At 66.1% G+C, this 27,050-nt stretch overlaps 5 protein-coding genes across 15 annotated transcripts; 2 read left to right on the top strand and 3 right to left on the bottom strand.

The window, feature by feature from the left end:
• Positions 1 to 645: 645 nt before the first annotated feature.
• CABP4 (calcium binding protein 4) lies at positions 646 to 3,726 on the bottom strand. Its single transcript, XM_050336903.1, has 6 exons — positions 3,430 to 3,726; positions 2,208 to 2,238; positions 1,815 to 1,958; positions 1,628 to 1,737; positions 907 to 1,054; positions 646 to 829 (listed from the first exon to the last, which is right to left on the bottom strand). The coding sequence occupies exons 1-6, from the start codon at positions 3,673 to 3,675 to the stop codon at positions 801 to 803; spliced, it is 708 nt and encodes a 235-aa protein (XP_050192860.1). The 5' UTR covers positions 3,676 to 3,726; the 3' UTR covers positions 646 to 800.
• CORO1B (coronin 1B) lies at positions 3,587 to 9,325 on the top strand. Its single transcript, XM_050336892.1, is given in 12 exon segments — positions 3,587 to 4,688; positions 5,556 to 5,839; positions 5,920 to 6,042; positions 6,121 to 6,250; positions 6,326 to 6,507; positions 7,186 to 7,305; positions 7,382 to 7,486; positions 7,556 to 7,701; positions 7,788 to 7,845; positions 8,213 to 8,474; positions 8,477 to 8,514; positions 9,057 to 9,325. Coding segments are annotated over 11 exon segments (1,488 nt in total). The 5' UTR covers positions 3,587 to 4,688; positions 5,556 to 5,638; the 3' UTR covers positions 9,180 to 9,325.
• A 1,461-nt stretch (positions 9,326 to 10,786) lies between these two features.
• Positions 10,787 to 11,705, top strand: PTPRCAP (protein tyrosine phosphatase receptor type C associated protein). The gene is made up of 2 exons (XM_050336715.1): positions 10,787 to 10,852; positions 11,148 to 11,705. The coding sequence occupies exons 1-2, from the start codon at positions 10,787 to 10,789 to the stop codon at positions 11,703 to 11,705; spliced, it is 624 nt and encodes a 207-aa protein (XP_050192672.1).
• Positions 11,631 to 16,306, bottom strand: RPS6KB2 (ribosomal protein S6 kinase B2). Of its 8 annotated transcripts, XM_050336884.1 has the most exons (16): positions 16,204 to 16,306; positions 15,453 to 15,487; positions 15,261 to 15,381; positions 15,105 to 15,173; positions 14,884 to 15,031; positions 14,447 to 14,504; positions 14,260 to 14,360; positions 14,098 to 14,188; positions 13,921 to 14,011; positions 13,536 to 13,643; positions 13,372 to 13,434; positions 13,228 to 13,305; positions 13,044 to 13,151; positions 12,859 to 12,971; positions 12,468 to 12,632; positions 11,641 to 11,868 (listed from the first exon to the last, which is right to left on the bottom strand). In XM_050336884.1, exons 1-16 carry the CDS (start codon positions 16,273 to 16,275, stop codon positions 11,823 to 11,825), a joined length of 1,467 nt encoding a protein of 488 aa, XP_050192841.1. In that variant the 5' UTR covers positions 16,276 to 16,306; the 3' UTR covers positions 11,641 to 11,822. The 8 variants fall into 8 exon arrangements, 6 of the variants coding, with proteins under 6 accessions (XP_050192838.1, XP_050192837.1, XP_050192839.1 ...); XM_050336881.1 differs by lacking the exon at positions 16,204 to 16,306 and having other exon boundaries at positions 11,631 to 11,868; positions 13,044 to 13,148; positions 15,261 to 15,949; XM_050336880.1 differs by lacking the exon at positions 16,204 to 16,306 and having other exon boundaries at positions 11,638 to 11,868; positions 15,261 to 15,947.
• CARNS1 (carnosine synthase 1) lies at positions 15,333 to 26,321 on the bottom strand. 4 transcript variants are annotated; one of them, XM_050336873.1, is made up of 12 exons: positions 26,193 to 26,321; positions 24,257 to 24,275; positions 23,045 to 23,276; positions 22,719 to 22,808; positions 22,004 to 22,491; positions 21,499 to 21,679; positions 20,906 to 20,991; positions 20,195 to 20,426; positions 19,838 to 20,109; positions 18,471 to 19,707; positions 15,453 to 15,487; positions 15,333 to 15,381 (listed from the first exon to the last, which is right to left on the bottom strand). In XM_050336873.1, exons 2-10 carry the CDS (start codon positions 24,257 to 24,259, stop codon positions 18,481 to 18,483), a joined length of 2,811 nt encoding a protein of 936 aa, XP_050192830.1. In that variant the 5' UTR covers positions 24,260 to 24,275; positions 26,193 to 26,321; the 3' UTR covers positions 15,333 to 15,381; positions 15,453 to 15,487; positions 18,471 to 18,480. The 4 variants fall into 4 exon arrangements, with proteins under 4 accessions (XP_050192830.1, XP_050192831.1, XP_050192828.1 ...); XM_050336874.1 differs by lacking the exon at positions 26,193 to 26,321 and adding an exon at positions 25,056 to 25,204; XM_050336871.1 differs by lacking the exons at positions 24,257 to 24,275; positions 26,193 to 26,321 and having other exon boundaries at positions 23,045 to 24,224.
• Positions 26,322 to 27,050: the final 729 nt, after the last annotated feature.

The raw sequence follows: 27,050 nt of genomic DNA on the forward strand, positions 1-27,050 counted from the left end.
GGTGTGCTTGGGAGCCCCTCAGGCATCTCCTAACCCATGCAGAAGGTCCTGGGTTCCACCTCCGGTGACTTTCTGGGGTCACCTGGTTGGGGGGATCCCTTGCGGGCACTTCCGGGAGTCCCGGGGGGTGACATGGGGGGGGGGGGCCCTCGCCTGTTCTGATTGGCCAGCTGGCTTTGGAGAAGTGTTGTGATTGGTGAGTGCCGTGGTGTCGCCGATTGGTTGAGTCCCTGCCCTACCTTATCCTGATTGGTTGGAGTGACCGTCCTCCGATGTTTTCCTGCCCTCCCTTCATCGGTGAGTGCTGATTGGCCAGTTGGTTTGGGGGATGCTGATTGGCTGGCTGGTTGCATCTGGGTCAGACCCAGCCAATGGGAGAGCACAAGTTGGCCCTGATGCCTCGCCGCTGCCACACCCTCCCTCCCCTCAGGAACGCTCCATGGGACCTCTCTGTGACCCCCGTGGGACACCCTGTCCCCGAGGTACTGCCCGCTGCCCCCGGGGATGGCTTGGCGTGGCTGAGGATGTGTGTGACCCCATATCCCACCCCTCGTGTGCCCCCACGTCCCACCCCATGGCCACCAGACACATTCCTCCAGCTCTGATCTGGGGGGTTTATTGGGCCCTCCCCAGCCCTGCCACCACCCCTGAGGGGCCTCCTGTGGCCGAGGGTCTCACAAGAGCCCTGTTCCCAGCTCCTTCGCTCCAGCTGTTCGCTCTGAGCCCTAATGGTGGCAGAGAGGTCAGGCAGAGGGCAGCTGATGAGGATCTGGGGGGTCTCCTTCTGCCTGGAGGCCCTGTTATCGGGATGACAACATCATGACGAACTCTGTGGGGCAAAGAGGGGGGCGTGAGAGGAGGGGACCCCACTTCAGTCCCCTGGAAGGGGCAGGGGGGTTCCCTCACCATCGAAGTCCACATGCCCATCCCCGTTGAGGTCCACGTCTTGCAGGATCTCGTCCACCTCCTGCGCCTTGAGCTGCTCCCCAAGCAGGGCCGCGATGGCCTCGCGCATCTCGGCCGTGCTGATCTCCCCGTCTCCATTCATGTCAAACTGCAGGCTCAGGGTCACCTCCGGCCACGGCCACCACCAGCCTCCCGGGGCCACCATCCCCTCTGTGCTTGGGGTCACCCCCATGGTCACTGTTCCCTTATGGTCACTGTCCGCTCCCTGCCTGTGGTCACTCGATGGTTGCTGTCACGCTGTGGTCCCTGTCCCTTCCATGTCTTTGGTCACCCCTCATGGTCACCATGCCCTCACTGTCACCATCTCCTCATGATCTCCTCCTGGTCACTCCCATGGTCACCATCCCTCCATGGCCACCATGCCCCCACAATCTTCTCATGGTAAGTGTCCCCTTCATGTCTTTGGTCACCCCCATTGTCACCATCACCCCAAGATCTTCCCATGGTCACTGTCCCCTCCATCCTGTGGTCTTTCCTGTGATCACTGTCTGCCCATGGTCACTGTCCCCTCTTTACCCTCCTGGTCACCATCTCCCCATGGTCACTGTCCTCTCCATGTCCCCATCATCACTGTCTCTCCACCACAGTCTTTCCAGGGTCACTGTCCCCACCGTGCCTGTGGTTGCCTCCTGGCAGTGGTGTCCCCACGGTCCCCCCGTACCTCCCGGAAGGCGATCTTGAGCTCCCTCACGCCCACCATGTGCGCTGTCTCCTCCCGCAGCTTCGGCCCCATCATCTGCACAAAGTCCTCGAAGTCCACACGCCCGCCCACTGCAGTGGCAAAGGGGACACCCTCAGCTCCCCCTGGCCCCCCTGGCCCCCTCCCGGCCCCCCAGGCCCCCGCTCACTCCTCATCTTGATGTGCTGGGAGATCTCAATGAGCTCCATTTCAGTGGGCATGTACCCCAGCGTGCGCATGCACTCGCCCAGGTCCTTGTAGCTGATGTACCCATCCTGGTCCGTGTCAAACTCCTTGAAGGCGTCCAGCAGCTCTGGACACATGGACACTGTCAGGTGCGGGCGGTCACCCAGGCACCGCAGCACCCTGGAGCAGGTCAGTTCTTGGATGTGGTGCCATGGCACGCAGTCCCGTGGCAGTGTCCCCGTGGCCTGTGTCCCCATGGTGCTGCACCCCTTGGCAGGTCCCTCCATGGTCATGTCCCCGTGGCAGACTGTTCCCTGAGGCCATGCCCCCGCCCGTCTTCCTAAGCCCCCATTCCCGCCCTGTCCCCCCTGCTCACCATCCAGCTCCTCCGGCGACAGCTCCCGCTCCTGGATGGGACACAAGGGGGGGGTGACAGCAGAATGAGACCTGGCTCTGTGTCCCCCCCAACCCCCAGTGTCACCTTTGCTAAGCATGGGTCAAAATTAACTCTGGCGAAGGATTAGCAGGATTGGAGGCAAAGCCCCGCCCTGCCCCGTGCCTGCGCCACTGCCCGCCCTCTCCTGGTCCTCTTGTCCCCTCCCCTGTCACCGACGCCGGGCTGGCTCAACCCGGGACCCCCAGGATCCGGACAGGATGTGGGTGCTGCCGAGGGGGCTTTGTAATCCAGAGGAGGCAGGGCAGGATGTGTCCCCCACCCAGAGCTTGGCTGCCCCTGTCCATGGTGTCCCCCTGGGGTGTCCTCTCTGTCCCCATGGCCCTGGGGGGTCCCCAAAGCCAACCCTAGTGCCCCATGCCCCCTCTCTCCCCAGGGTTCCAGAGTGTCCCTGAGCTTGTCCCCCGTGCTCCATGTCCCCTCTATCTTCAGGGTTTCAGAGGGTCCCTGTCCCCATTCCCACTGTCCCCATGTCTCCATCCCCAGGGTCCCAGAGTGGCCCTGACCATGTCCCCAGTATCCAGTGTCCCCTCCATCCCCAGGGTCCTGGAGTGTACTCCAACCCCATCCCCACTGGCCCCCCTACCCCCTCCATATACAGGGTCCTGGACTGCCCCTGTCCCCATTTCTGCTGTCCCCATGTTCCCATCCCCTCTGTCCCCACTATCCCCATGTCCCCTCCATCCCCAGCATCCCAGAGTGTCCTTACTATGTCCCTGATGTCCCTGTCCCCCCGCTCCTTCCCATGTCCTGGACTGTTCTTGTCCCCATCCCCACAGTCCCCACATCCTCTCCATTTCCAGGCTCACAGAGTGTCCCCATGTCCCTATCCCCACTCTCCCCAAAGTCCCTGTCCCCCCTCCATCTGCAGGGTCCCAGAGTGTCCCTGACCATGTCCCCAGTGCCCCGTGTCCCCTCCACCCACAGGATCCTGGACTGTCCCTGTCCTCATCGCCACTATCTCCATGTCCCCATCCCCAGTGTCCCCTTTTCCTTCCATCCGCAGGCTCCTGGACTGTCCCTGTCCCCATCCCCACCGTCCCCACTGTCCCCACATCCCCTCCATCCCCGGGCTCCCTCCATCCCTGCACTCACCCCCATGTCCCCCTGTTCCCTTTGTCCCCGTCCCCCCCCGTGTCCCCACCTTGCCGAAGACGGTGTTGAGGAAGGGGGAGTAGGTCTTGGTAGCCGTGGCGTGGGGGTCCCCGGAGCCCTTCTTGCCGCTCTTCTGCCCATGGCTGCCGTGCCGAGACTCGGAGCCGGAATTCTTGTGGGCCAGGGGCTCCTCGAGGGCTTTGGGGGGTTTCTCCCCCGCCTCGCCCCCCCCTTTCTCCTTCTGCGGGGGCTCCGTATCCTTGGGGGTCCCCTTGTCCCCGCGGGTGCGTGGCATGTGGTCGGGGCCGGGTGGGCAGCAGGGAGCGGGACCCCGGGATGGCCGAGCCAGAGAAAGAAGCCGGGAAATCCTCTTACACGGCCCCCTCCTTGACCCCCCCACGCGCCTTCCACCCCCCCGCGTGGGTTCCTGGGCCCGGCAGGGCAAAGCCAATTAGGGGTGATTAACGGCAGGAAACAGCCACGACCACCACCGGCCCGGGGCAGGGCCACATGGCCACCGCGCCACGGCCACCAGAGGGGTCCCCACACATCTCCCGGGGGTCACCCACCGAGGACCTTGCGAGGGGAGTCCAGTGGTGACACCTCAAGGCCACTGCACTGTCCCCAGACCAACCCACATTCCCAGTGGTGACACCCCAAGGTCACGCCACCCCTGTCCCCTCACTTGGAGCCTCCCCCTAAGCTCTCCCCACCCCTGAGGTAGGTCCTACATTATTTACCACCCTGTGCCACCTGCCACTGTCACCCTGTGCCACCCACTGGCGCTGTCCACGGGGACCGTACCTCAGGGTGACCCTGTCCCACAGGTAACCTTGCCCACGGGGAATGTACCCCATGGGTGACTGTCCAGAGGGACCCTGTCCCAAGGGTGATCCTGTCCATGGGTGACCCTGTCCATGGGAGGACCCTGCCCACGGGTGATCCTGTCTATGGGGTGATCCTGTCTATGGGGTGATCCTGTCCATGGAGTGTCCCTGTCCATGGGGTGACCCTGTCCCACGGGTGCCCCTGTGCCACGGGTGACCCTGTCTATGGGGCGATCCTGTCCATGGGGTGCCCCTGTCCCGTGGGTGACCAAACCAGAGGTGTCCCTGCCCAGGGAGTGCCCCTCCCTGCCCGGCTGATCCGCAGGGTCCCGGTGCCCCCCGTCCACCCCTGTCCCGGTGCGCACGCGCGGGGCGGCTCCGGTCACTTCCTGCCCCGCCCCCGCCGCCGCCGCCGACCCCGGCACCGGCACCGGGCACCGACCCGGGAACCCCCGGGAACCCTCCGGGCACCGACCCACTGGTGAGTGTGAGCACCGACCCGTGGGGTGCCCCCCGGCCGCCTTCCCGGGGGGGCAGCCCCGTCCCTGTCCCCGTTCCCGGCGGGGCCACCCCCGTCCCTGTCCCCATCCCAGTCCCCATCCTGTCCCCAACCCTGACCTCATCCTTGCCCCTGAACCCATCCCTCTTCCCACGCCCAGCGGGGCCACCTTTGTCCATGTCCCCGTCCCTATCCCCATCCCCGTCCCTGTCCCCATCCCTACCCCTGTCCCCATTCCTATCCCCGTACCGAGTAGGGCCACCACCAGCCCATTCCCGACCTTTTGCATCCCCTCCTTGTCCCTGTCCCCATCCATGTCCCTCATCACTGTCCCCGTACCAAACGAGGCCACCACCATCCTCATTCCTGAGCACTCCTTCGTCCCTATCCCTGTCCCCATCACTATCCCCATACCCAGCAAGGCCACCCCCGTCACCATCCCTGTCCCTCTCCTTGTCTGCATCCCTATCCCTGACCCCGTCCCTGACGCCTTATCCCACAGGGCCACCCCTTTTCCCACCCCTGTCCCCATAGCCAGCCAGGGCCACCCCTGTCCCCATCTCCATCGCTGTCCCCATCCCATCCCTGTCCCCTGACCCACTGGGCTGTCCCTGTCCCCCGTTCTATCCCCCCCCCTCTACCCAGGGGGGCATCCTTGTCCCTATGCCTGTCCCCATCCCGGGTGACCTGTCCCCCTCAGAGCCCCCCTTCCAGGGGTGCCCCCTGAGCCTTCCCCTGCATGGCCAGGCCGGGAGGTGGGTGTGTGGGGTGTGTGTCCCCATTCTCGTTTCTGGGAGTGGCTGAGCCGCCCTTTATCCAGGGCAGAGGACAGTGACAAGCCCGGAGTAGGTGCCACTTCCTTGGTGGCCCTGCCCCTTGTTTTAGGGTGTCCCCGTGTGCCTGAACGTGACTCCAGGGACTCCTCCCCAGCCATGTCGTTCCGGAAGGTAGTGCGGCAGAGCAAATTCCGGCACGTGTTCGGGCAACCAGTGAAGACGGAGCAGTGCTACGATGACATCCGTGTGTCCCGTGTCACCTGGGACAGCACCTTCTGCGCCGTCAACCCTTCCTTCGTCGCCATCATTGTGGAGGCCAGTGGCGGCGGCGCCTTTCTCGTCCTCCCCTTGCACAAGGTGACACTAGAGGAGTGACACTGGGGAACCGGGGAGGTCTGTGCTGGTGGGCGACACCTGTGATGTCCCTTTGTCCCCAGACCGGCCGCATCGACAAGTCGTACCCCACCGTGTGCGGCCACACGGGCCCTGTCCTCGACATCGACTGGTGTCCCCACAATGACCACGTCATTGCCAGCGGCTCTGAGGACTGCACTGTCATGGTGAGGGGGTGCTGAGGGGAGCTGGGGGGCATCCCTGTCTCCATCCCCGCTTTGCTCAGTGTCCCCCCGTCCCCTCAGGTGTGGCAGATCCCGGAGAACGGGCTGAGCCAGCCGCTGACGGAGCCGGTGGTGGTCCTGGAGGGCCACTCCAAGCGTGTCGGCATCGTCACCTGGCACCCCACTGCCCGCAACGTGCTGCTCAGCGCAGGTATGGGGGGGCTGCAGCAGGGACACGGAGGTGGGGGGGTCACGTGGCCAAGGTGACCCCCATGGTGCCCCCCAGGCTGTGACAACGTGGTGCTGATCTGGAACGTGGGCACGGCGGAGGAGCTTTACCGGCTGGAGGGGCTGCACCCCGACCTCATCTACAGCGTCAGCTGGAGCCGCGATGGCTCCCGCTTCTGCACCGCCTGCAAGGACAAGAACGTCCGTGTCATCGACCCCCGCCGTGGCACAGTGGTGGCTGTAAGTGTCCCCACCCCTCCGGGGCACTGTCACCGTGCCCGTGTCACTGGGGCACCGTCCTGCACTGCTTCTTATGGGAGAATGCCCTGCTCACTGCCCTGGTCCTCTGGTGGGCTCTGTTGTCCCTTGGGTGCCCCTGTACCTTGTCCTCGTCCCACAGTGCTTCCCTTTCTCCCATGTCTCTGGGGTGCTCTTGTCTCCTGGTTCCCCACTGTCCCTTTGTGGCATCTGTCCCTTGGTGCTTCTCACTCTCCCATGTCCCTTGGGTGCTACTGTCTCCTGCTTCCTAACTTTCTTCCTTGCTGCTCCCTGCCCTTGTCCCCTGCCACTCCCCATGGTCCCCTGTTTTTTGGGTGACCCTGTCCCCTCCTCCCTGTCCTTGTCGCGTGGTGCTCCCCAATGTCCCATGCACTCCCTGTCTTTGTCCTCTGCTGCTCCCTGCCCTTGTTCCCTGCTCTTCCCCACCGTTCTGTATCCTTTCGGCACTCCTGTCCCCTGTTCTTGTCCCCTTGTGCTTCTCACTGTCCCTTGTGCCCTGCCTTTGTCCCCTGCTGCTCCCCAATGTCCTCTGAGACACACCCTGTCCCCTGCTCCCTGCCCTTGTCCCCTGATGTCCCCTGCTGTCCCCTACCCTCACCGTGGTGCTGTGGTCCCACTGACCCCACCGTCATCCCCAAGGAGAAGGAGCGGGCGCACGAGGGGGCGCGTCCCATGCGCGCCATCTTCCTGGCCGACGGCAAGATCTTCACCACTGGCTTCAGCCGCATGAGCGAACGGCAACTGGCGCTGTGGGACATGGTGAGCAGCACCCCAGGGGTCCCGCAGGACCGCCGTGGGGGTCCCTACGTGCCTCACACCCCCCACCCCACCGCAGGAGAACCTGGAGGAGCCCATGGGGCTGCAGGAGCTGGACTCCAGCAACGGGGCTCTGCTGCCCTTCTACGACCCCGACACCAGTGTGGTCTATGTGTGCGGCAAGGTACGGTAACCCCCCACCCTGCTGATGACCCCCTCAAACCCCAGGACCCCCCTAACAACGTGTCCCCAGGGAGATTCGAGCATCCGGTACTTCGAGATCACAGAGGAGCCTCCCTACATCCACTTCCTCAACACCTTCACCAGCAAGGAGCCCCAGCGGGGAATGGGCTGGATGCCCAAACGTGGGCTGGATGTCAGCAAGTGTGAGATCGCCAGGTGGGTGTGGGGGACATGGGGGACAAGGTGAGGGAGCCTCTCAGTGCCCTCAGGCTCCCCTGTGACCCCCTGTGCCCCACCGGCAGGTTCTACAAGCTGCACGAGCGCAAGTGTGAGCCCATCATCATGACGGTGCCAAGGAAGGTCTGTGCAGACAGGGGGTGTGGAGTGGGGGGTCTGGGCAGGGGGAGGTAGATGGGTGGGGGTCCCCATCGGGCTGGGAGGGGTCCCTGGGCAGGATATGGGGGCTGAGTGGGGGACCCTATGGGGTTTGTGTGGGGTCCCTGGGCAGGAAAGGGGGATTGGATGGGGGTCCCCATGGGGTTTGTGTTGTCCCTGGTGACTGGGTGGGGGTTACCCCATGGGGTTCATGGTGAATCTCCTGGCAGGACATGATGTGTGATTGGAGGTCCCTGTGGGGGCCGTGTGGGGGTCCCTGAGTGTTACACACTGCCTGGGAGTGTGGGCTCCCCCCGAGTGTCCCCCCACGCTGACTGCGGACGGGGGGCAGTCGGACCTGTTCCAGGATGACCTGTACCCAGACACGGCAGGCCCGGAGGCAGCCATGGAGGCGGAGGAGTGGGTGGCGGGGCGCACGGCAGGGCCAGTGCTGGTGTCCCTGCGCCAGGCCTACGTGCCCCCCAAGCAGCGCGACCTCAAGGTGAGCCGGCGGGGGCTGCTGCATGACGGCCGTGCCCCCCCTACCACCGTCGCCACTGGGGCCACCACAGTGCCCCCCACGCCCCCGGCGGCCCCGCACCCCCGGCTCAGCACGCCCCGGCCCTGGGAACACTGGGAACCAGCACCACCACGGTGAGGGGGAGTGGGCGAGGTGGGGGTGGGAGGGGACTGCGGGAGGTGGGGTCTACATGGGTGTGGTTGCTGTGGGATGGACCAGGGGCTGGGTGGGGAATGTGGTTGGTGGGGCAATGGGATGGGTGTGGTTTCTGCATGTGGGGCTGTGAACTGTGTGTGGTCTGTGTGGATGGGGCCATGGAGTGGGTGTGGTCTGTCAGTGTAGCTGTGGAGCAGTGTGGTCTCTGGGTGGAGCTGTGACATGGGTGGGATATTCAGAGTGGGCATGGCAGCAGCCACGTGGGTGGGCAGGGCCATTTGACACAATGGGCGTGGTCATAGTGGGTGTGTCTAAATTTGGGTGGGGCAGGAGGGTCTGCAATAGGGGTTGAGTGGGGCCTGGGGGGGGTGTGGTTTGGATGTGACCAGGGTGGGAGCAGAGGCACAGCCAGGCTGGACCGATGGGCCGGGCTGAGTGTGGTGGGTGTGGCCGTGGATGGAGTTCTGATGGCCGTGTCCCACGTGGGCATGGCTCACGGTGGGGGGGTGTTATCCCTCAGGGGGGCCGGCTGGAGGAGGTGCTGCAGGAGGTGGCGGCACTGCGGGCGCTGGTGGCTGAGCAGGGCCAGCGCATCGACCGCCTCGAGGAGCAGCTCAGCCGCCTCGAGAATGGCCACGTCTAGGGACCCCCTCAAGGACAACTGCCCCAGGGACCATGCCTGCGCCCCAGGGAACCCCTCCCCTGCACCCTTCCACCCCTGGGGTGCCCCCTCTGCCCCGCTCTGGGTCCTTCTCCCCTTGGGGGGCTCCCCCCCTCATTGCCTTACTGGGTGCTGCCCCCCTCCCCAAATCATGGACCATTCCCACCCCCGTGTCCTCAGGCTCGGGGTTGCTCCTGGGATCAAACATTGCCATCTGCATCCCCAATCCCTGTGTGGGGTCTCCCGCCCCTCTTCCTGTGGAGTAGGGCATGATCTGCCCCCCCCCAACTGTGAAATATTGTCCCCCCTATATTTTGGGGGCTTCATCCCCCCCCCTTCTTCCTCCCTATTGCATCCACTTGTCCATTCCAGTGCAGGGTCAAAAACTATATTTTCACTCCAAATAAAGGATTTATAAGAAACATTCTGAGGGCTGTGGGGGGCTGGGGAGGTGGAGGACTTGGGGGAATGGCTGTGCGATTAGGGGACTCTTTTGGGAGGTGGCAGGGAGCTCTGAAGGCTGCAGGTGCCACCTGTGAGAGGTGACAAGGCGGGGGCACAGGAAGGCACGGCAGTCACGGGTGGGAGCTCAGCGCCTCGGGCAGGAAGTGGGGGGACACGGGGGGGCATTTTGGGTAGGGAGAGGCTTGGGGGGGGTGCAGCACCTCCCCTCCCCCCGCTCTGAAACATCCGCTGTGCGGGGGCAGGAAGTTGGGGGGGGCTCCCCCCCATCTCGGCGCGCGCCTGCAGCATCAGGACCTGCTCCGGTAGCACCCACTGATGGTGAGCACCCCAAAAACGGGAAGGGAGGGACATGGGGGGGCTGGGGACATGGGAGGGGGGAGGGGATACAGGGGGGATCCCCCAAATTGAGACTGAGCTGGTGGCAGGGTGGATTGCTCTCCAGTCTCAGTTTCCCCTGTGAAACGTGGAGGGAGCGTGGGGGGAGGGTGGGGGTGGCTGAGTTTCATTCAAATTTGGGTACCTCCAATTTTGGGGTGTGGGGGGGCAGCCATGGGGGGTTGTGGGGCACCCAACCATAGTTGGGTGTGAGGCACGGGGTCTGGTGGTGCTGGAGCTGGGAGGGCAGGGGAGCAGGTTTTGAGGGTTGGGGAGCGGTTTGGGGGCGGCTCAGGAGCAGGATGGGGTAGGGGAGGCAGGTTGGGGGGAACACAGTGGGGTTGAGGGAGGTATGGGGGTTTCAGGGGAGCATGGTGAGGTTGGGGAGTAGGCTGGGCGGCTTGGAGGAGTGTGGTGGGAGCAGGTTTGGGGGGATCAGAGCAGTATGGGGATGTTTGGATACTGGTGGGAGAAGGGGAGCATGGAGGGCTTGGGGGGCAGGTTGGGGGCTTTAGGGGAGCACAGTGGGGTCGGAGGTGTGTATTGGGGGGTCAGGGTATTATGGTGAGTTCAGGGGGGCAGGTGGGGAGGTAAATGAGCATGGGGTAGTTGAGGGGCAGGTTGGGGGATTGCCGGAGCACACTGGGGTTGGGGAGCAGGTTGGGTGTGTTGGGGGAGCAGAGTGGGGTTCAGGGGCAGGTTGGGGGGGATCAGGGGAGCATGGTGAGGTTGGGAGGGCTCAGGTCGTCATGGTGGGGTTGGGGTCTCTGGTGAAGGCTGTGAATGCCGAGTTTGAGGGGGACCCCAGAGCTCTGGCGAGGGGTTCTATGGGGCTGCAGCACTACAGGAAGGGGTGAGGGGTGCAGAGGGGAAGCTGTGTAGCCTCATGGTGTGGCAGGACCCTGCTCCTCTGCCCCAGCACCCGCAGGTGCCACAGCCATGCCGCCACCCATGGCTTCCTGTCACTGCTGCGGGGGTCACCTCCCCCCTCCCTGTCCCTTGTCCCCTGCCCCCTGTCCCCGCCGCCCTTTGCCCCGGGCCCTTCCCAGCACCGGGAAGGCCTGGGCCTCATGCCAGGCACACGGAGGTAACCCCTGCCCTTGCCCTCAGGCTGGCTCGTGGTGGCACCCAGTGCTGCTGGCGCTGGCTGGGCCAGTGGCCGCCGGGGACCCCGCGGGGGCCCCCAGCGACCAGGCGGTGGGCACCCTGGTGGGAGTCCTGCTGTGCCTGGTGCTGGGGCTGGCGCTGGCCTGGCACCACCTATGCCGCCTCTCGGCTGGCCAGTACCACCCACGGCCACTTGGGCGCCGGGCGCTGGCGCTCCTGCAGGGCTGGTGGCACCGGCTGCGGGCGCTGGGGGACCCTGCCGAGGCACCCGGGGACGCCGACACAGAGGTGGCTGTGAGGGATGAGGATGAGGAGCTGATGCCATGGAGCCTGGAGAGGAGGCCGGAGCAGCAGGAGGAGGAGGAGGAAGAGCAGGAGGCGGCGAATGAAGATGAGGACGAGCAGGAGGCCGAGGCGTCCCCAGCCCTGGAGGGCAGGGAGAGCCCTCCATGTGGGAGGCGGGGGGCAGGGGGCAGCGCCGAGGCCTTGCTCAGTGACCTGCACTCCTTCTCGGGGACAGCGGCCTGGGAGGACGCGCGGCCAAACGTCACTGCCTTGTGACGTCATCACTGTGACGTCGCTACCCCCTGATGCCACTGCCACGAGATGTCACTGCCCTGTGACATCACATCCTTGTGACAGCCTTGTCCTGCGATGTCAGCACTCTCTGATGTCATCTCAACGCCCCTCCCATCTGATGTCACCGTGCTGCGATGTCACCATCCTGCGATGTCATCTCGTTCTGACACCCCTGTCCTGCCATGGCACCCCCCCGGATGTCACGTGCTCATGATGTCACTGCCCTGCCAGCAGAGGGACCCCTTCTCTGCCCCCGCCTGCCTCCAGCGGAGGCTCCTGGTTGGCTGTGTGGGCCTGGGCACCAGCCAATAAAGAGCAGCTCTGCCCAAATTTGGCTGCCTGGGTAAGCCTGGGAAAGGGGGGTGGCATTAAAGGGGTGTGGCACCACACAGGGGGTGGAGCCTGGGCTCTACCCTGGCAGGGCAACCCTCCCCCCACGCCCCCTGTGATGGGTCCTCCCAGGACCCCCATCCCCAGCACAGGGACCACCGTGGCCTTGGCAAGTCCTTTAATTGGCACGCATCCAGCATCGGGGCCACACCCCCAGGGGCCACACCCCAAAAGGCCACACCCTAAGGACCACACCCCTGGGCAGGCCCCCTGTGCCCCCCAACCCAGCAGGCAGGGGGGCTGTGCTGGAGGAGGGGGTGAACCCCCCAGAGCAACAGCAGCACCGTGGGGTCCCCCCCACACCATGGGGGGCACCAGGCCCCCTCCCTGCCCCTCCCCACCCCCCACCCCTACCTGGGCACTCGCCCCCGGCCCCCCTTCTGCTTCTTGGCCCCCCCAGAGGGTTTGATGGGCAGGGGGGCCGTGCCCTCGGGTGGGGGGGCCTGGGGAGGTCCCAGCTCCATGGCATCCCCCGGGACCACCGGCTTGAATGCCTCGAACGGAGAGAACTTCACAGGGCTGGGGGGGGACACAGTGGAGGGTGAGAGGGGCACCCACGGTGGGGGAAGGGGGCAGCCAGTGCCCCTCCCCAGCCCTGAGGGCACCAAGACCCCCTCATATTCCATGAACCTTTCCACTGGACCTCCACCCACTCTCTTTTCCCCTTGGTGCCCACCTTGATGCCCCCATCCCAAACCCCTCCCCCCCCCATTCACCCCCTGAGCCCTCCCTGGCCCCCCAGTACCTGACGGGGGTGTGGGGGCTGCTGTTGAGGCGTCGGGGTGAGCGCACCTTGGGCTGGAAGGAGAACCCCTCCTTGATGCTTTCCAGCACTGAGGGGGCCACGTAGGTGAAGCCCTGCAGGTTTTAGGGGTGTCAGCAGGGGGTTAGGGGTGCTGGGGGTGCCCCCCCAAGCTGTGGCCCCCCTACCAGGAAGGCCTGGTTGGCACTTTCACTGATGGCAGCATCGTCAGGGCTGTCAACGGGGGTCTGGTGGGTGAAGCGGGTGTCGAACTGGCTCACGTCCTCCTCTGACTGCTGTGGGGACACAGTGGGTACTCCCACGGGACCCCCCAAAACACTTCCTGCCCCCCCCTCTGCCCACCCTCCATACCAGGCAGGGTTTGAAGGGGGGGTCCAGCCGGCGTGCCAGCAGGTCCTCCCAGTTGATGTGGCGGAAGAAGGGTTGTTTCTGTGGGATTGTGGGGTGTCAGGCAGGACAGGGGGGGTCCTACCCGTCCCCTGCCCACCCCTGTACCTGCACATCGGCTGCGTCCCCCGGGCCCCCCCCAACCCGCTGGTTGGGGTTTCGCTTGAGGAACTGGAAGAGAAATAGGGACGGAGACAAGAATGGGGGAGGTGTTTTGGTAGAATATGCTTAAATAAAGGGTGGGAGGAGGTGAGGGAAGTCTGGGGGGGCACCTTCTTGAGGAGGTCGCGGGCGTCGGGGGTCAGGTAGGGCGGCAGCACCAGTTTGCCCTTGAGGATCTTGTCGATGGTCTTCTTGCGGTTCTCGGCGGTGAACGGGGGCTAAGAGAGGCACCACGTGGTGAGGGAGTCAGCGGGGTGAAAAAGGCTCAGAGTCACCCAGATGGGGACCCCCCAAACCACCTCTGGGACTCCTCACCTAATGACCCCCAGGGAGGAAAGAGCAGGAGTGAGACTTGCTGATCCTGTGAGTATCAGGGTGCCCTGACTCCTCCTGCCAGGGACCCATCTCCAGGACCCCCCCCAACTTCAGGACTCCCCCCTCCAGCTCTCAGACCCCCTAGTCCCCCAGGGAGGAAGGAGCAGGAGTGGGACTTGCCGATCCGGTGAGCATGTCGTACATCAGAGCTCCCAGGCTCCACCAGTCCACCGCCCGGTTGTGCCCGCTCCTCACCAGGATCTCGGGGGCCCTGGGAGGAGCAGGGGGGTCCCTGAGCGCGTGGGGGGCCATGGCAGACCCCACACACACACCCCCCAAGTGCTGCATCCACCTCACATGTACTCAATGGTGCCGCAGAAGGTGTGGGTGACAGCTCCGTCATGGATCGACTCCTTGCACAGCCCAAAATCTGTGAGCTTGATGTGACCTGAGGGAGATAGGGGGCTTAGCACTATCCCTGGAGAACCCCTAAGCCCCCCAGATTTCCCCCAAGCCCACCTTGGCTGTTGAGCATGATGTTCTCTGGCTTGAGATCCCGGTAGATGATCCCGTGGGAGTGCAGGTGACCCAGAGCCAGCGTGATCTCGCTCAGGTAGAAACTGGGGCGGGACAGGGGAGGCTGAGAGGGGTGTTGGGGTGCCCACTCCCCTCTGCAAGCCCACCACTACCACCTCCCCAGCCCTACCAGGCAGTGTCCTCCAGGAAGATTCCCTCCCGCTCCAGCTGCATGAAGAGCTCTCCACCTGCAAAGAGAGCCCGAGTCAGACCCCTTGAGCCATCCCTGGAAACCCTTTAGCCATCCCTGGGACCCCCTGAGGAATCCCTGGGACCTCCTGACCCATCCCTTGGGACCCTTTTAGCCACCCCTAGGATCCTGTGAGCCATTCTTGGGAGTCCCTGAGTAATACCTGGACAACCCCAAGCAATTCCCTGGGACCCCTTTAACCACCTCTGCACCCCCCTGAGCCAACCCTGGAACACCGTGAGCCATCCCTGGATCTCCTGAGCCCTCCCTGGGACTACCTAAGCCATCCCTGGGACCCTGTGAACCATCCCTGAGACCCCCTTAAGCCATCCGTGGACTCCCGGAGCCCCCCAGTCGCCCGGCCGCCCTTCCCTCACCACTGAGGCACTCCAGGATGAGGTAGAGCTTGCCGCCTGTCTGGAAGGCGTAGATGAGGTCGACGATGAAGGGGTGCTTGACGGCCTCCAGGATGTTCCTCTCTGCCCGCGTGTGTGCCGTGTCCTTGGCATTGCAGGCGATCTTGGCCTGGGGAGGGGGTGGGTACGGAGTTTGGGGGGTCCCCTGGGGTGCTTGGGGGGGGGGCCAGGGGTAGCACTACCTTCTTCAGGACCTTCATGGCAAAGATCTTTCCCGTGTTGGTGCCCTGGACTTTGCGGACCTGGAACACCTGGGAGGGCGGGAAGGGAGGGTTGGGGATGCTGCCAAGCAACACTGGAGCCCCTCCCAGGGCCCCCCCAGCCCACTGTGCCCCCACCTTGCCATAGCCCCCCTTGCCCAGGACACGGAGCAGCTCGAAGCAGTGGGGGCCGATGTGCTCGGGGCCGTTGTTGACACTGCTCTCCGAGATCTCAATCTCTTCGTAGTGTCCCACTGGCCTGGGGGGAGAGGGGTGAGCAGGGATGGACCCCCTGCCTGTCCCCTCCTCCCCTGCCTGCCCCCCACTTACTCCAGGCCGTTTCCCCGCGGCTCCAGCTCCATCTCCTGCGGGAGGGGACCCACAGTCAGTGGAGGGGGGGGGGAGCACCGTGGGTAGGGGGGCAGCTGCAGGCAGGGGACACACGGCAGGGAGGGGACATGCGGTGGGATGGCAGGGACGCAGGAGACCCATGGTAGGCAGGGGACTCGTGACAGGCAGGGGACCCATGGTGGGATGGCATGCAAGTAGAGAACCCACGGCAGGCAGGAAGGGGACACATGGTAGGGAGGGAACCCACGGCAGGGAGGAGACCCAGGACAGGAAGGGTACCCATGGCAGACACGACACGAGTGGGACACGGGCAGGACACGGGCAGCAAGGGGCGAGGCAGCGCCGAGCCGGCCCTGACGGATGTTTTGGGGCCGAGGCCGGGCCCTGCCCAGCGGGAGCCGCCCGCTGCCCGGCCGGGACCCGCGGCTGCCCCCGGTGCCGCACGGACAGCGCGGCGACAGCCCCCGCCCCGCCACCGGAGGGATCCTCGTCACTGTCGCTGTCCCGCAGCCCCCCGCCCGCCCTGCCGGGCACCGAGCGTGTGTCCTCCCCGTGTGTCCCGGTAGCCGCGCTCCTGCTGTCCCCACTGCGTCCCCACTCCGCGCCCCGTCCCGATCGCGGTGCCCCGCGTTCCCGCGGCGCCGCCCCCGCCCCAGCCGGCGCTGGGGGTCCGGATCCCGGTGTGTCTCCCCATCGTCCCGCCCCCGCCCGCGCCCCGGGGTGGGCTCACGGCGCCCAGCTCGGGCTCGTCCCCGTCGCTGCCCTCCTCGGTCTCCAGGTCGATGTCGAACACCCCCGCCATGACTGCGCCGCGCGGGAACCCCCCGGGACCCGCCCCGTGGACCCGCCCCACGGACCCGCCCCGCTCGCGTCACCGGGGCGTGCCCCGGTGTCCCCGGTAAGGGGGGACGCGGGGACCGCGGGTCCCCGGGGATGGCGCAGGGACAAGGACAAGGACAGAGCCGCTCACAGCCTTTACTGGGGGTCGCCCCGGCCCGGGCCCGCCCTCGCTGCGCCGCCGTGACGTCAGCGGGGCCGCCGTGATGTCAGAGGAGGGGGTAGGAAGGGACGGGGGGAGACCCCCGCGCCCACCCACCCCTCCCCGCCACGAGTGGGCGTGGGGCGCACTAGTGGTGGTGTAGGGTCACTGGTGTTATTGTAGCGTCGTGGGGGCTGTAAGGGCTGGGTGTTATTGCAAGGTCACTCGTGTTATTGCAAGGTCACTCGTGTTATTGCAGGGTCTCAAGCACTACAAGGGCTCGGTGTTATTGTAGGGTCTCTCATGTTATTGCAGGGTCTCAAGCACTATAAGGGCTGGGTGTTACTGTAGGGTCAGAGGCACTACAAAGGATGGGTATTATTGTAGGGTCTCTGGTGTTATCGTAGGGTCTTAGGCATTACAAGGGATATGTGTTGCTCTAGGGTCACTGGTGTTTTTGTAGGGTTGGGGGCACTTCAGGTGATGGGTGTTATCATAGGGTCACTGGTGTTATTGTAGGGTCTCAGGCACTACAGAGGATGGGTGTTATTTTAGGGTTGTGGAGGCTGGGGGTTATTGTAGGGTCACTGGTGTTATTGTAGGGTCAGGGTTCTACAGGGGGTGGGTGCTATTGTAAGGTCACTAGTGTTATTCTAGGGTCTCAGGCACTACAGGGCCTATGTTGGTGTTATTGTATGGTCTCTGGTGTTATCGTAGGGTCTCCCCAGTGACAGCCCTGTATATCACAGGGGCTCCCCACACAAGTCTGTTCCCAGAGGGTCTTCCCAGCTGCTCCAGGGAATCCATGGGAGCCCCTCTGTTACTGCAGGGTCTTCCCACAGTGGTCTGTCATTGTGGTTTTGTCCCATGCTGGTTTGTTATTGTAGGGTCTCCCCTTCCAGGGTGTTACTGTGGGGTCTCCCCTCACTTGTCTGTTATTGCAAGGTCTCCCCATTCTGCTTTATTATTATAGTGTCTCCCCATGACGGTTTGTAATTTGTGAGGTCTCCCCTTCAAGGTGTGTTGTTGTGGGGCCTGTTATTGCGGAGTGTCCCCACACTGGTTTGTTATTGTAGTGTCTCCCTATGCCGGCAGGTGCCAACACACCTCAGGCTGCCCCTGCTGCTCAGGTGGGGTGGCTCAGGTGCCTCTGGGCGTCCCTTGCCTTCCCCCCTGCCGTGGGATGGCACAGGGACACTCGGTGCCCCCTGAGTGTCCCTGGCATGGGAGGGGCACGGGACCCCCAGCTGCGAGGATGGGGGCAATGGGGAAGGAAGGGGGATGCTGCAGAGCGGGGAATGGGGGTGCCAGGGCAGAAGGATGGAGTGTCAGGGAAGTGGGGGAATGGCAGGGCATGGAGTGGCAGGCCATGGTGGAGATGTCAGGGAATGGTGGAACAGGACATGGGGTGCCTGGATTGGGAGAGGGGGGTTTTAGGGGAAGGGGTAGTGGCGTAATGGAGGGATGACGGGGAAGGGGGTGCCACAGAAATGGGGGCGGTGCCAAGGAATGTGGTGCCAGGATGGAAGGGTATGCCAGGGAATGTGGTGCCAGGCCATGGGGGATGCCAGGGGATGGGATAACTGAGTAATGGGGGGGATGCCAGGAAATGGGGTGCTAGGGGAATGGGTGGATGTCAGGCAATGGGGTACCAGGGCAGGTGATTGGGATCCAGGGCAGAATAGGGGTGCCAGGGGGTGGGGTGTTAGGTTAATGGGGGGATCCCTGTGGATGGGGGGTCAGGATGCCAGAGGATGGGCTGCCAGGGAAGTGGGTGGATGCCAGGGCATGGGATACCAGGGCAGGTGATTGGGATCCAGGGCAGCGGTGGGGGGTGCCAGGGGACGGTGTGCCAGGCCACGGGATGATGGTGTCGGGGAGGGTGTCGGGGAGCGGGACTGCGGGGCGGGCTGGGGCGCGGGGGGATGCCGGGGAGCGAGGCGGCAGGAGGGGGTGCCGGGGCGGTGGGTGGGCGTCCCCCGAGCCCGCGCCCCGCTTTCCCCCGCCGTCCCCGCTACCTGCCCGGCGCTATTTGAAGTGGGACAGGAAATGCTCCACGGGGTATCTCGGGGAGTCGATGCCCAGCGCCTGGCACAGCCCCAGCAGGCGCACACAAGCCTCCGTCCGCGTCGCCCCGTCGCACGCCACGCTCAGCAGCGGCTCCTCGTACTCGCCGTCCCCTGCCACCTCCTCGAAGAGCCGATTGAGGCGGACGAGCCCCCGGCCCTGCAGCTCCCGCAGCGCCTCCATTCCGCCGCCGCCCGCCAGGGCCGCGCCGTGCTCCGAGCCCAGGCACATCACCCCGGCCAGGTGGGCACGGGGCGCGGGGCGGGCGGGCAGCACCGGCGGCACCCCCAGCGCCACCAGCACCGCCGCCAGCAGCAGGTCGGGGCCGTAGACCTCCCGGATCCAGTCGCGCAGGTAGAAGCCCCCCATGCGGGGATTGATCTCCAGCAGCCGCGGGCCCCCCGGCCCCAGCTTGAGCTCCACGTTGAAGACGCCGTCGTGCAGCCCGCACGCCCGGCAGCACTGCAGGGCCGCTCGCACCAGCTGCGCCTGCCGGTCGGCGGGCAGGCAGGAGGGCAGGCAGGCCGCCGTCTCCAGGAACGCGGGGACGCGCGTGGGGCCGTTGTCCGACACCCAGGCGCCCACGAGCCGCCCGTCGAAGACCACCAGGTCCACGTCGTGCTCGGTGCCCGGCACGTACTCCATGAGCAGCATGGCGTTGCCCCAGCCCAGCCCGATGCCCGGGTGGTCGGCGTCATCCCGCAGGTCCCGCCACAGCCTCGCCGCGTGCGCGTGGCACTGCCTGGCGTCCTCCACCAGCCGCACCCCCACTCCTCCGGCCCCGAACTCCAGCTTGGCCACGGCCGGGAAGGGCACGGTGCCCGCTGCCCGCTCCACGTCGCCGTGGCTCTGCAGCCGGCGGCAGGGCACGGCGAAGGCGGCGGGCGGCGGGCGGCCGCGGCGGCACCGCTGCAGGTGCTGGTGGGTCCGGCTCTTCTGCTTGGCCACGCGGACGGCGGCGGGCGAGCAGCCGCGCAGCCCCAGGCCCTGGCACACCAGCGCCGCCAGCACCACGCAGTCGTCCCAGTAGGAGAGGCAGGCGTGGGGCCGCAGCCCCTGGGAGCGCACCAGCTCCAGCACCCGCTCCGCGTGCTCCTCATCCCGCCGGTGCTCCCGGCTGTCGTAGGGCAGAAAGGTCTGGACCAGCCCCGCCGCGAAGTGCTCCGGGTCCGACTCCACGAGGTGGATCTGCGTCGCCAAAAGAGGTGTCACCAGGACGCCCACCACCGCCGGCCGGGCCGCGGGCGCAGCTGCCGTGATGCGGCACCCCGTGGTCGCTCCGAAACCTCCGGGTGGCAGCACCCCAAATCCTCCTCACCCTCAGCCCGTAGTCGCGAGCCGCCTCCCACACGAAGCTCTTGCTGACACCGCCGGCCCCGATGAGCAGGATGTCCTTGCCCTCCACCAGGTGACACTGCGCCCTGTGCAGCATGGCCTCGGCCAGCAGCCGGGGCAGGTCCCCGGGGGGCTCCCCCACGGCGCGCCCCATGGCCTCGGCCAGCACGCAGGTCTCCAGGCACCGCTGGCTGTTGGTGGCCAGGGCCACCAGCTCCAGGGCGTCATCCACACACGCCAGCAAGAAGTCCACGCCTGGGGACGGTGACAGTGATGGTGACGCAGTGCTTGGCACCGCGGGGCGACATCAGGGACCGGCACTGCCCCTCGCCGCGCTCACCCAGGATGTCGGTGCGGGCGCGGGTGCCACCGCGCTGCTGCGGGCTCAGCTCGGCCTCGGCGGCCAGGAGGGCGGCCATGGCGGCCTCGGTGGCCTCCCGGAGCCGCGTGGCCAGCGCCTGACGCTGACTGGGGGCCACCACCCCCCACTGCTGCAGGCTGGAGTCCAGGCCCTGGGGCAGTGCTGCCCCGTGACGCACTGGGCTCTCCACGCGTCCCACGGCACAGGCCACCTGCGGGGACACCGACACGGCCGTGGGGACACCAGCTGCCATCCCATTGCCTGGGGATGTGGGCTGCCACAGCAACACAGGGACATGGATGGCCACGCAAGGTAGTGTAAACTATCCTGCCAACAGGTATGGGGACATTGGCTGCCACGCCATAGCCTGGGGACCCAGCTGCCACCAGGGAATGGGGACATGGAGTGACCCAAGGACGGGGATACGGATGGACACCATAGCCAGGGGACATGGGGATATGCGCTGTCCTATTAGTAGCTTGGGAGCACCAGGTGCCACCATAGCTTGGGGACATGTGGGGCCACCAGGACATGGATGGCCACCATAGCCTGGGAACACACAGGGCCACAAGGGCATGGAGACCTGCGCTGCTGTGCAATAGCCTGGGGAACATGGGCTGCCACCAGGGTGTGGGGACACGGATAGCTTGGGGATATGGGGGGCCACCAGGGGTTGGGGACCCCCCTTACCTGGCAGAGCTGGGGCCGGTCCCCCCAGGACCTGCAGACCAGGGTGCAGATGCGCAGGGCCACGGGCAGCCGCGGGGCTGGGCTGCCTGGGGGGTGAGGGGCAGGGCAGGCACTGTCCCGGCCCAACCCCCCCCTCCTCCGGGGGCTTTGGGGACCCCCCAGTGGCACCACGGTGGCCCTGGCCAACCCCAGCCCCAGGGGAGTGTGGGGTACAGATGGTCATTGTCATCCCCAGCCCCAGGGGACTGTCAGGAGGCAAAGGGGGTCACTTTCCCTCCCACCCCAGGAGGCTGTGGGGGTCCAAGGCACCCTTCCCTCCCACCCCAAGTGACTGTGGGAGTCTGGGGTGCCCTTCCCTCCCACCCCAGGTGACCATGGGGGTTCATGGTGACTTCCTCCTCCAACCAGGGACTATGGGGGTCCAGGATTACCACCCTCATGCCCACCCCCAGGATCCCCGGGGTTTGGGCCTCCCGATGACCCTCCATCCACCCCAGGGGACAGATACATGTCTGGCACAGCCAGGGAGAACTGGGAGGACCCTTTCCCTCTCCCACCCCAGGGTAGTGGGCACCCAAGGGTGGGGGCCTTACGTGGGGGGGGCACAGGCAGGCGGGCGGTGGGCACCATGGCCTCCAGCAGGACGCTGTCCTCCTCCGTCAGCCCCCGGAGCCGGGCACCCACTGCCTGCACCACTGCCGCCCCCTCCTCCTTCCTGTGCATGCTGCAGGTTCCTGTCCCCCGCCACTGCCACCCCGCCGGCCGCACCACCACCTGTGGACACCCCCATGCCATCCAGTGCCATCTGGTGCCACACCAACAGCCACCCCACCACCTGTGTATACTCCCATGTCACCCCATGCCCTGGTCACCATGTACATGTGCCAGTGTGCCACCCAGGGCATGGGGTGACAACAGCCACTCCACCACCTCAGTACAGTTGTCACCCTCTGTCACCCTCTGTCATCAGAGACACCCTACTGGTGTGTGACCCACAGGTGCCCCCACCATGCCCCCCCTGCCCTGCTGTGCCCATGTCCCTTACCCCTACCCCCCTACCATGCCCTGTGGGTGCCCCCCATGTCTCTCTGTGCCCACCTGGCTGTAGGGCTCCATGGCAGTGCCCCCCAGGAAGGCATCCACCTCCTCCTGCACCAGGCTGTCCTGGCCCTGGGGGTCCTGCAGCCGCACCAGCCTCACCCCGGGCACCTCCAGTTTGGCAGGCAGGTCCCCCCGAGCTCCCAGGACAAAGGCCAGCGTGGGGGGCACAGGCAGGTTGGCACGAGCTGCCAGCACCCAGCGGGTGAGCAGCAGGTCCTCGAGGCGGTGGGTGAGCAGGGCCGAGCCCCCCGTGGGGCAGTCGAGATCACGGGCCAGCTCACCCACCCAGCGGCCCTCGGGCTCCCATGGCACGAATGTGCCCGTCACGTAGTTGGCACGGCGGGGGGGCACAAAGGTCTCCAGGGTGCTGTGACCCCCCACCTTGAAGGAGACCCCCTGGGAGAGCAGCAGGGACCAAGCACCGGGACACGACTCGGACGGCACGCGGCTGGCCCAGGTGGGTGACAGGCACAGCACCATGGCACCTGTGGGTGGGCAGGGGGGTGGGCAGTGAGGACCCCGCACCCCCTGACACCCCAGGGTGGCATTTGCTGCTGGACTGGTGTGTGCTGGGATGAGTGGAGCACGGGAGGTTGGTGCCACCCTCCTCCCCTGCCTTAGTTTTCTTCCCAGTCCCGGCCATGCAGCACAGGCGGGTTTGGGGACCCCCTCACTGTGAGTTCAGGGCTGGGGACAAGGAGACCATACCCACCTGGGCAGCGGGTACCACCCTCCAGCAGGACGGGCAGGAAGGCAGTGGGGGAGCCCAGGATGCAAACGGTCATGTCCAGTGGGCCAAATCCTACCAGGAAGGGGAGGGTCAACTGCCCCGGGGTGGGAACCCCGGTACCACCCTGTCCCTGGCACCCCAGCCTGGCTGGGAGACCCCAAACACTCTTGTCCTGAGCCTGGCACTGTGCCCCCAGTGCCACCCCAGTCCCTGCCACCCCCGCGTCCCCAACCTGGTGCTCTTCCCCCACCCCAGTCCCTGCCATCCCCATGTCCCCAGCCTGGTGCCGTGCCCTCCATGCCTCCCACCCGTGCGGGGCTCCGTGGAGCAGTCCAGCGTGGGGGGCAGCCCCTCCTGGCACAGGGCGCTCTGCAGCCGCTCGAAGGCGTGGGTGGCACCATCAGGGTCCCCGCTGTCCCCAGGCACGTCGCCATCGGGGGCCTCATCCTCCAGCCAGCCTGGGCACAGCGCCTCGGGCCCTGCCCACTCCTGATCTGCAGGGCTGGGCACCTGCTCCGTGCTCGGCTGGGCCATTGAAAGCTGTGGGAGCAGGGACTGCGCTGGTACGGGGCTGGAACTGGGAGAGGGGAGTAGCATGGGGCTGGCACAGGGTGAAGGGAATGGTATGTGGCTGACATGGGGTTAAGGGGATGGCTCAGGATTGGCATGGGGCTGACATGGGGCTAAGGGGTTTTGGATGGGGCTAGAACAGAGCTAAGTGGATGGCATGGAGTTAAGAGGCTGGTGTGTGGGGCTGGTATGGGCTTAAGGGCTGGTATGGGGGTGGCATGGAGTAAAGGGGTGGGCGTGGGGCCAAGGGGATGGCACGGGGCTGACACGGGGCTAGTGGGTTGGCATCAGGCTAGTATGAGGCTTGCATGGGACTAAGGGACTGGCATGTGGCTGGCACAGGGCTGGTGTGGGTCTGCCATGGGTCTAAGGGTTTGGTATTAGGCTGGTGGTTTAGCATGGGACTGGCACGGGGCTGGCACAGGTCTAAGGGGCTGGTATAGGGGTGGTATGAGGCTGGCACAGGACTAATTGCTTGTCACGGGTCTGGCATGGGGCTAAGGGGCTGGTATGTGGCTAATGGGCTGACATGGGGCTAAATGGGTTGCCATGGGACTGGCGTGGGTCTGGCTCGTGTTGAAGGGGCTGACAGGGATGTAAGGGGTTGGCATGGGTGTGGCACGGGGTTGTCATGGGGGCAGACACCGGGTGGGCATGGGGGACAGGGCGCAGACACAGCGTAGGGGCACCAGGCGCTGCTGCCACTCGCAGGTGGGGGAGTCACGGTGCCGGGGGGCTGCGGGCGCCGGGCAGAGTGCCACCGCCTCGGGGACAGCAGGGCAGTGCCAGCTGCCAGGGCCACCAGCTCCCGGACAAAGCGTCCCCTTGTCCCCGCAGGGTCACGCGGAGGGTGGGCACACCATGCTGCCCCGTGCCAGTGCCCGGCACTGCCGGCGTCCCTGGAGCGGGCACCCACCTCCGCCCGGACCCCCCACCCGGGGGCCACTCACCATCCTGGTGACAGAGGGGCTGCAAGAGAAGGACAGGCAGAGTCAGCATGGCTTCTTGGGGACCTGCCACCTCCCTGGCAACACACCCCCAGTGCTTGGAGCCCCCTCACCAGCCCCTCCTGGGAGGACCCATCCTGCAGCACCCACCAGAGCCTGGCACCCTTCCTGTGGCACCCCTCGATGCCAGCTCTGGTGTCCCCAGCTTGTCCCCTCGTTTACCACCCTGGCGATCCCAAATTGACCTCTCGGTGCCAGTCACGGTGGCCCCAGGTTTTCCCCCTCGGTGCCAGCCCCGGTGGCCCCGGCACCTACGGCTGAGCCTGCGCAGGGATTACCGTAATCCCGTGCCAGCTCAGTACAGGCAGGGGCACCCCCCCCGCCCCAGGGGTGCCAAGGTGCTCTGGGGATGCAGACCCAGGTGCCTGGGGTGTCCCCGGCCCCCAGGGTGTCCCCATCCCCAGCGCGTCCCCAGCAGAGCTGGCATGGAGGGAAATAGAGGCACGGAGCTGAGCAGTGCCCACTGGCAGCCACGCACCGAGGCACTCCCAGCCCCTCGGGGTGCAGACCCAAGGCACGCGGCGGGGGGGTGTCCCCGGGGAGTGGCCGGCACCCGGGAACAGGGTTAGGGGGTACACTGCTCGGTGGCATGGCAGAAGAACCCCCCAAAACCCATCCACGAGACAGCCATCGGGGTCCCTCCGCACCCCCCCCCAGCCTGGGGACCACCCTGTCCCCCTCCACCCACAGCCGGGAGGAGGCCCTGCGGTCCCCAAGCTGGGACAGCCGTGTCCCCTGGTACCTTGGGGTGGGAGCCGTGGCCTGAGAGCGCGCAGGGGACGAGGGCTCGGGGACGCCTGGCACAGGGGACACCGGCCGCTCTGGCCTTTAAACCCCCCCGCGCCACGCCAGGGTGCCAATCCCCGGCCCCGTGCCCCGGATTAGGCGACACAGAGCCCCATTGTCCCCTCTGCCACCTCGCGCCAGGCGCTGGCACCCCTGTCCGTGTCCCTGTCCCCGTCGCCAGGGAGGGACGCGCTGCCGCAACGGGACCCGGTGCGTGGCTCAGCCTGCCGGGGTGTCCCTGTCCCCCTGTCCTGTGTCCCCAGGTTGGGCACGCCCTTCCCCCCTCCCCCCCCGCCCCCTCCCACTGTCCCCAGCGTGGCGGAGCTGCCAGCACGCACGTCCCCCGGCTTATCTCCAGCTGCCTGCGGTGTCACTGTCACTGCCACCGTCACCGCCACCGGCAGGCACGGGGCCACCAGCGCGGCTGCTGCGCCGCAGGGTCCTGCACGCACTATCACCCTCTCCCTTTCACCCGCTCCCTGTCACCCACTCCCTGTCACCCCCTCACCCCGTCACACATCCTGTCACCTACCACCCAAACAATCGCATCCCCCATCACCCACAGCATTACCCACACCATGTCACCCCCACCATCACCTGCATCATCAGCTGCACCCTGTCACCCCCACTATCACCTGCACCACCACCCTGTCACTGTCACCCTGTCTCTCACACCCTGTCACCCACAATGTCACCTGCACTGTCACTCACACCTTGTCACCTGCACCATCACCTGCACCCTTGTCACTGCCACTCCATCACCTGCATCCTGTCACCCACAACTTGTCACCCACACTGTCACCCCCACCCCCTTACCCATACCCCCATCACCTGCACTGTGTCACCTGCACTGTCACCCACACACTCACCTGCACCCTGTCACCTGCACCGTGTTACCCTCACCCTGTCACCTGCACCCTGTCACATGGCCCCACGCACACACATGTGCACATACACACGTGCACATACACACATGTGCACACACCCCTCGGCCCAGAACCCCCTGCTCCTGCCCCCCCGCAGCACCACCCCCCCAAAAAACACCCACTCGCTCCCCCCGGATCCCCCGGACCCCCACGCTGCCAGCACCCACCGGCAGTGGCGGTGGCGGTGTTGGTCGGTCCCGGTGCTGTCACACCCCGGCGGTGGCTCTGCCAGCTCCTGTCCCTGCCCTGTCGGAGTCCGTCTGTCTGTCCCGGTTCTGTCACACCCCGGCAGTGGCTCTGCCCGCTCCTGTCCCGGCGCTGGCGGCGGCGCCTCCTGCCCGGGCGGGGCGGCCCTGGGTGGGGCGGGGCGGGTCCGGGGGCACCGGAGGGACCGGGGGGACCGAGAGGGGTGGCAGGAAAAGGGGACAGCGGGAGGCTCGTGGCTGGGTAGCCGGGATGGCACCTCGGGGGGATGGGGACAGGGAGTGGAAGTGGGACACGGGACGGGGACAGGGGATAAGTGACCAGAGACAGGGACGGGGCCAGCCCAGGGTCACCCGGGGCCGGGTGTAAAACTGACACCGCGGAGCAGAAATGTCAGGGCCGGGGCAGGCCCCGGGAGCTATTCCCGACCGCACCCGCACGGCGTGGAATGGCGCGCAGGGAATGGCAGGGAATGCCATGTGGGCAGTGGCACGGCACGGCATGGCACACAGGGAACGGAATACAGGGAATAGCATGGCATGGCACAGGAGAATGGCATGTCTTGGCATGGCATACAGGGAATGGCATGACACGGCACAGCATGGCGTGGGAGAGCGTGGCACGGCATGGCACAGCCACTGTGGGCAGGGGGACAGGCAGGACCCCATCCCTGGCACTGCCACCCTTCCCGAGCCGTGGCACAAACGTGTCCGTGTCCCTAGCGGGAGCCCGGCCTTCGGGGTGTCCCCGGGGTGGCAACAGCCTCCCGGCAACCGCTCAGTGCTGCTCCCGACGGTGTCCCCAAGGCCCTGGGGCGGGGA

The sequence above is a fragment of the Myiozetetes cayanensis genome, unplaced genomic scaffold (genome assembly GCF_022539395.1).
Source record: "Myiozetetes cayanensis isolate MyiCay16 unplaced genomic scaffold, myiCay2020 scf6-25, whole genome shotgun sequence".
NCBI classification, from domain to species: Eukaryota; Metazoa; Chordata; class Aves; order Passeriformes; family Tyrannidae; genus Myiozetetes; species Myiozetetes cayanensis.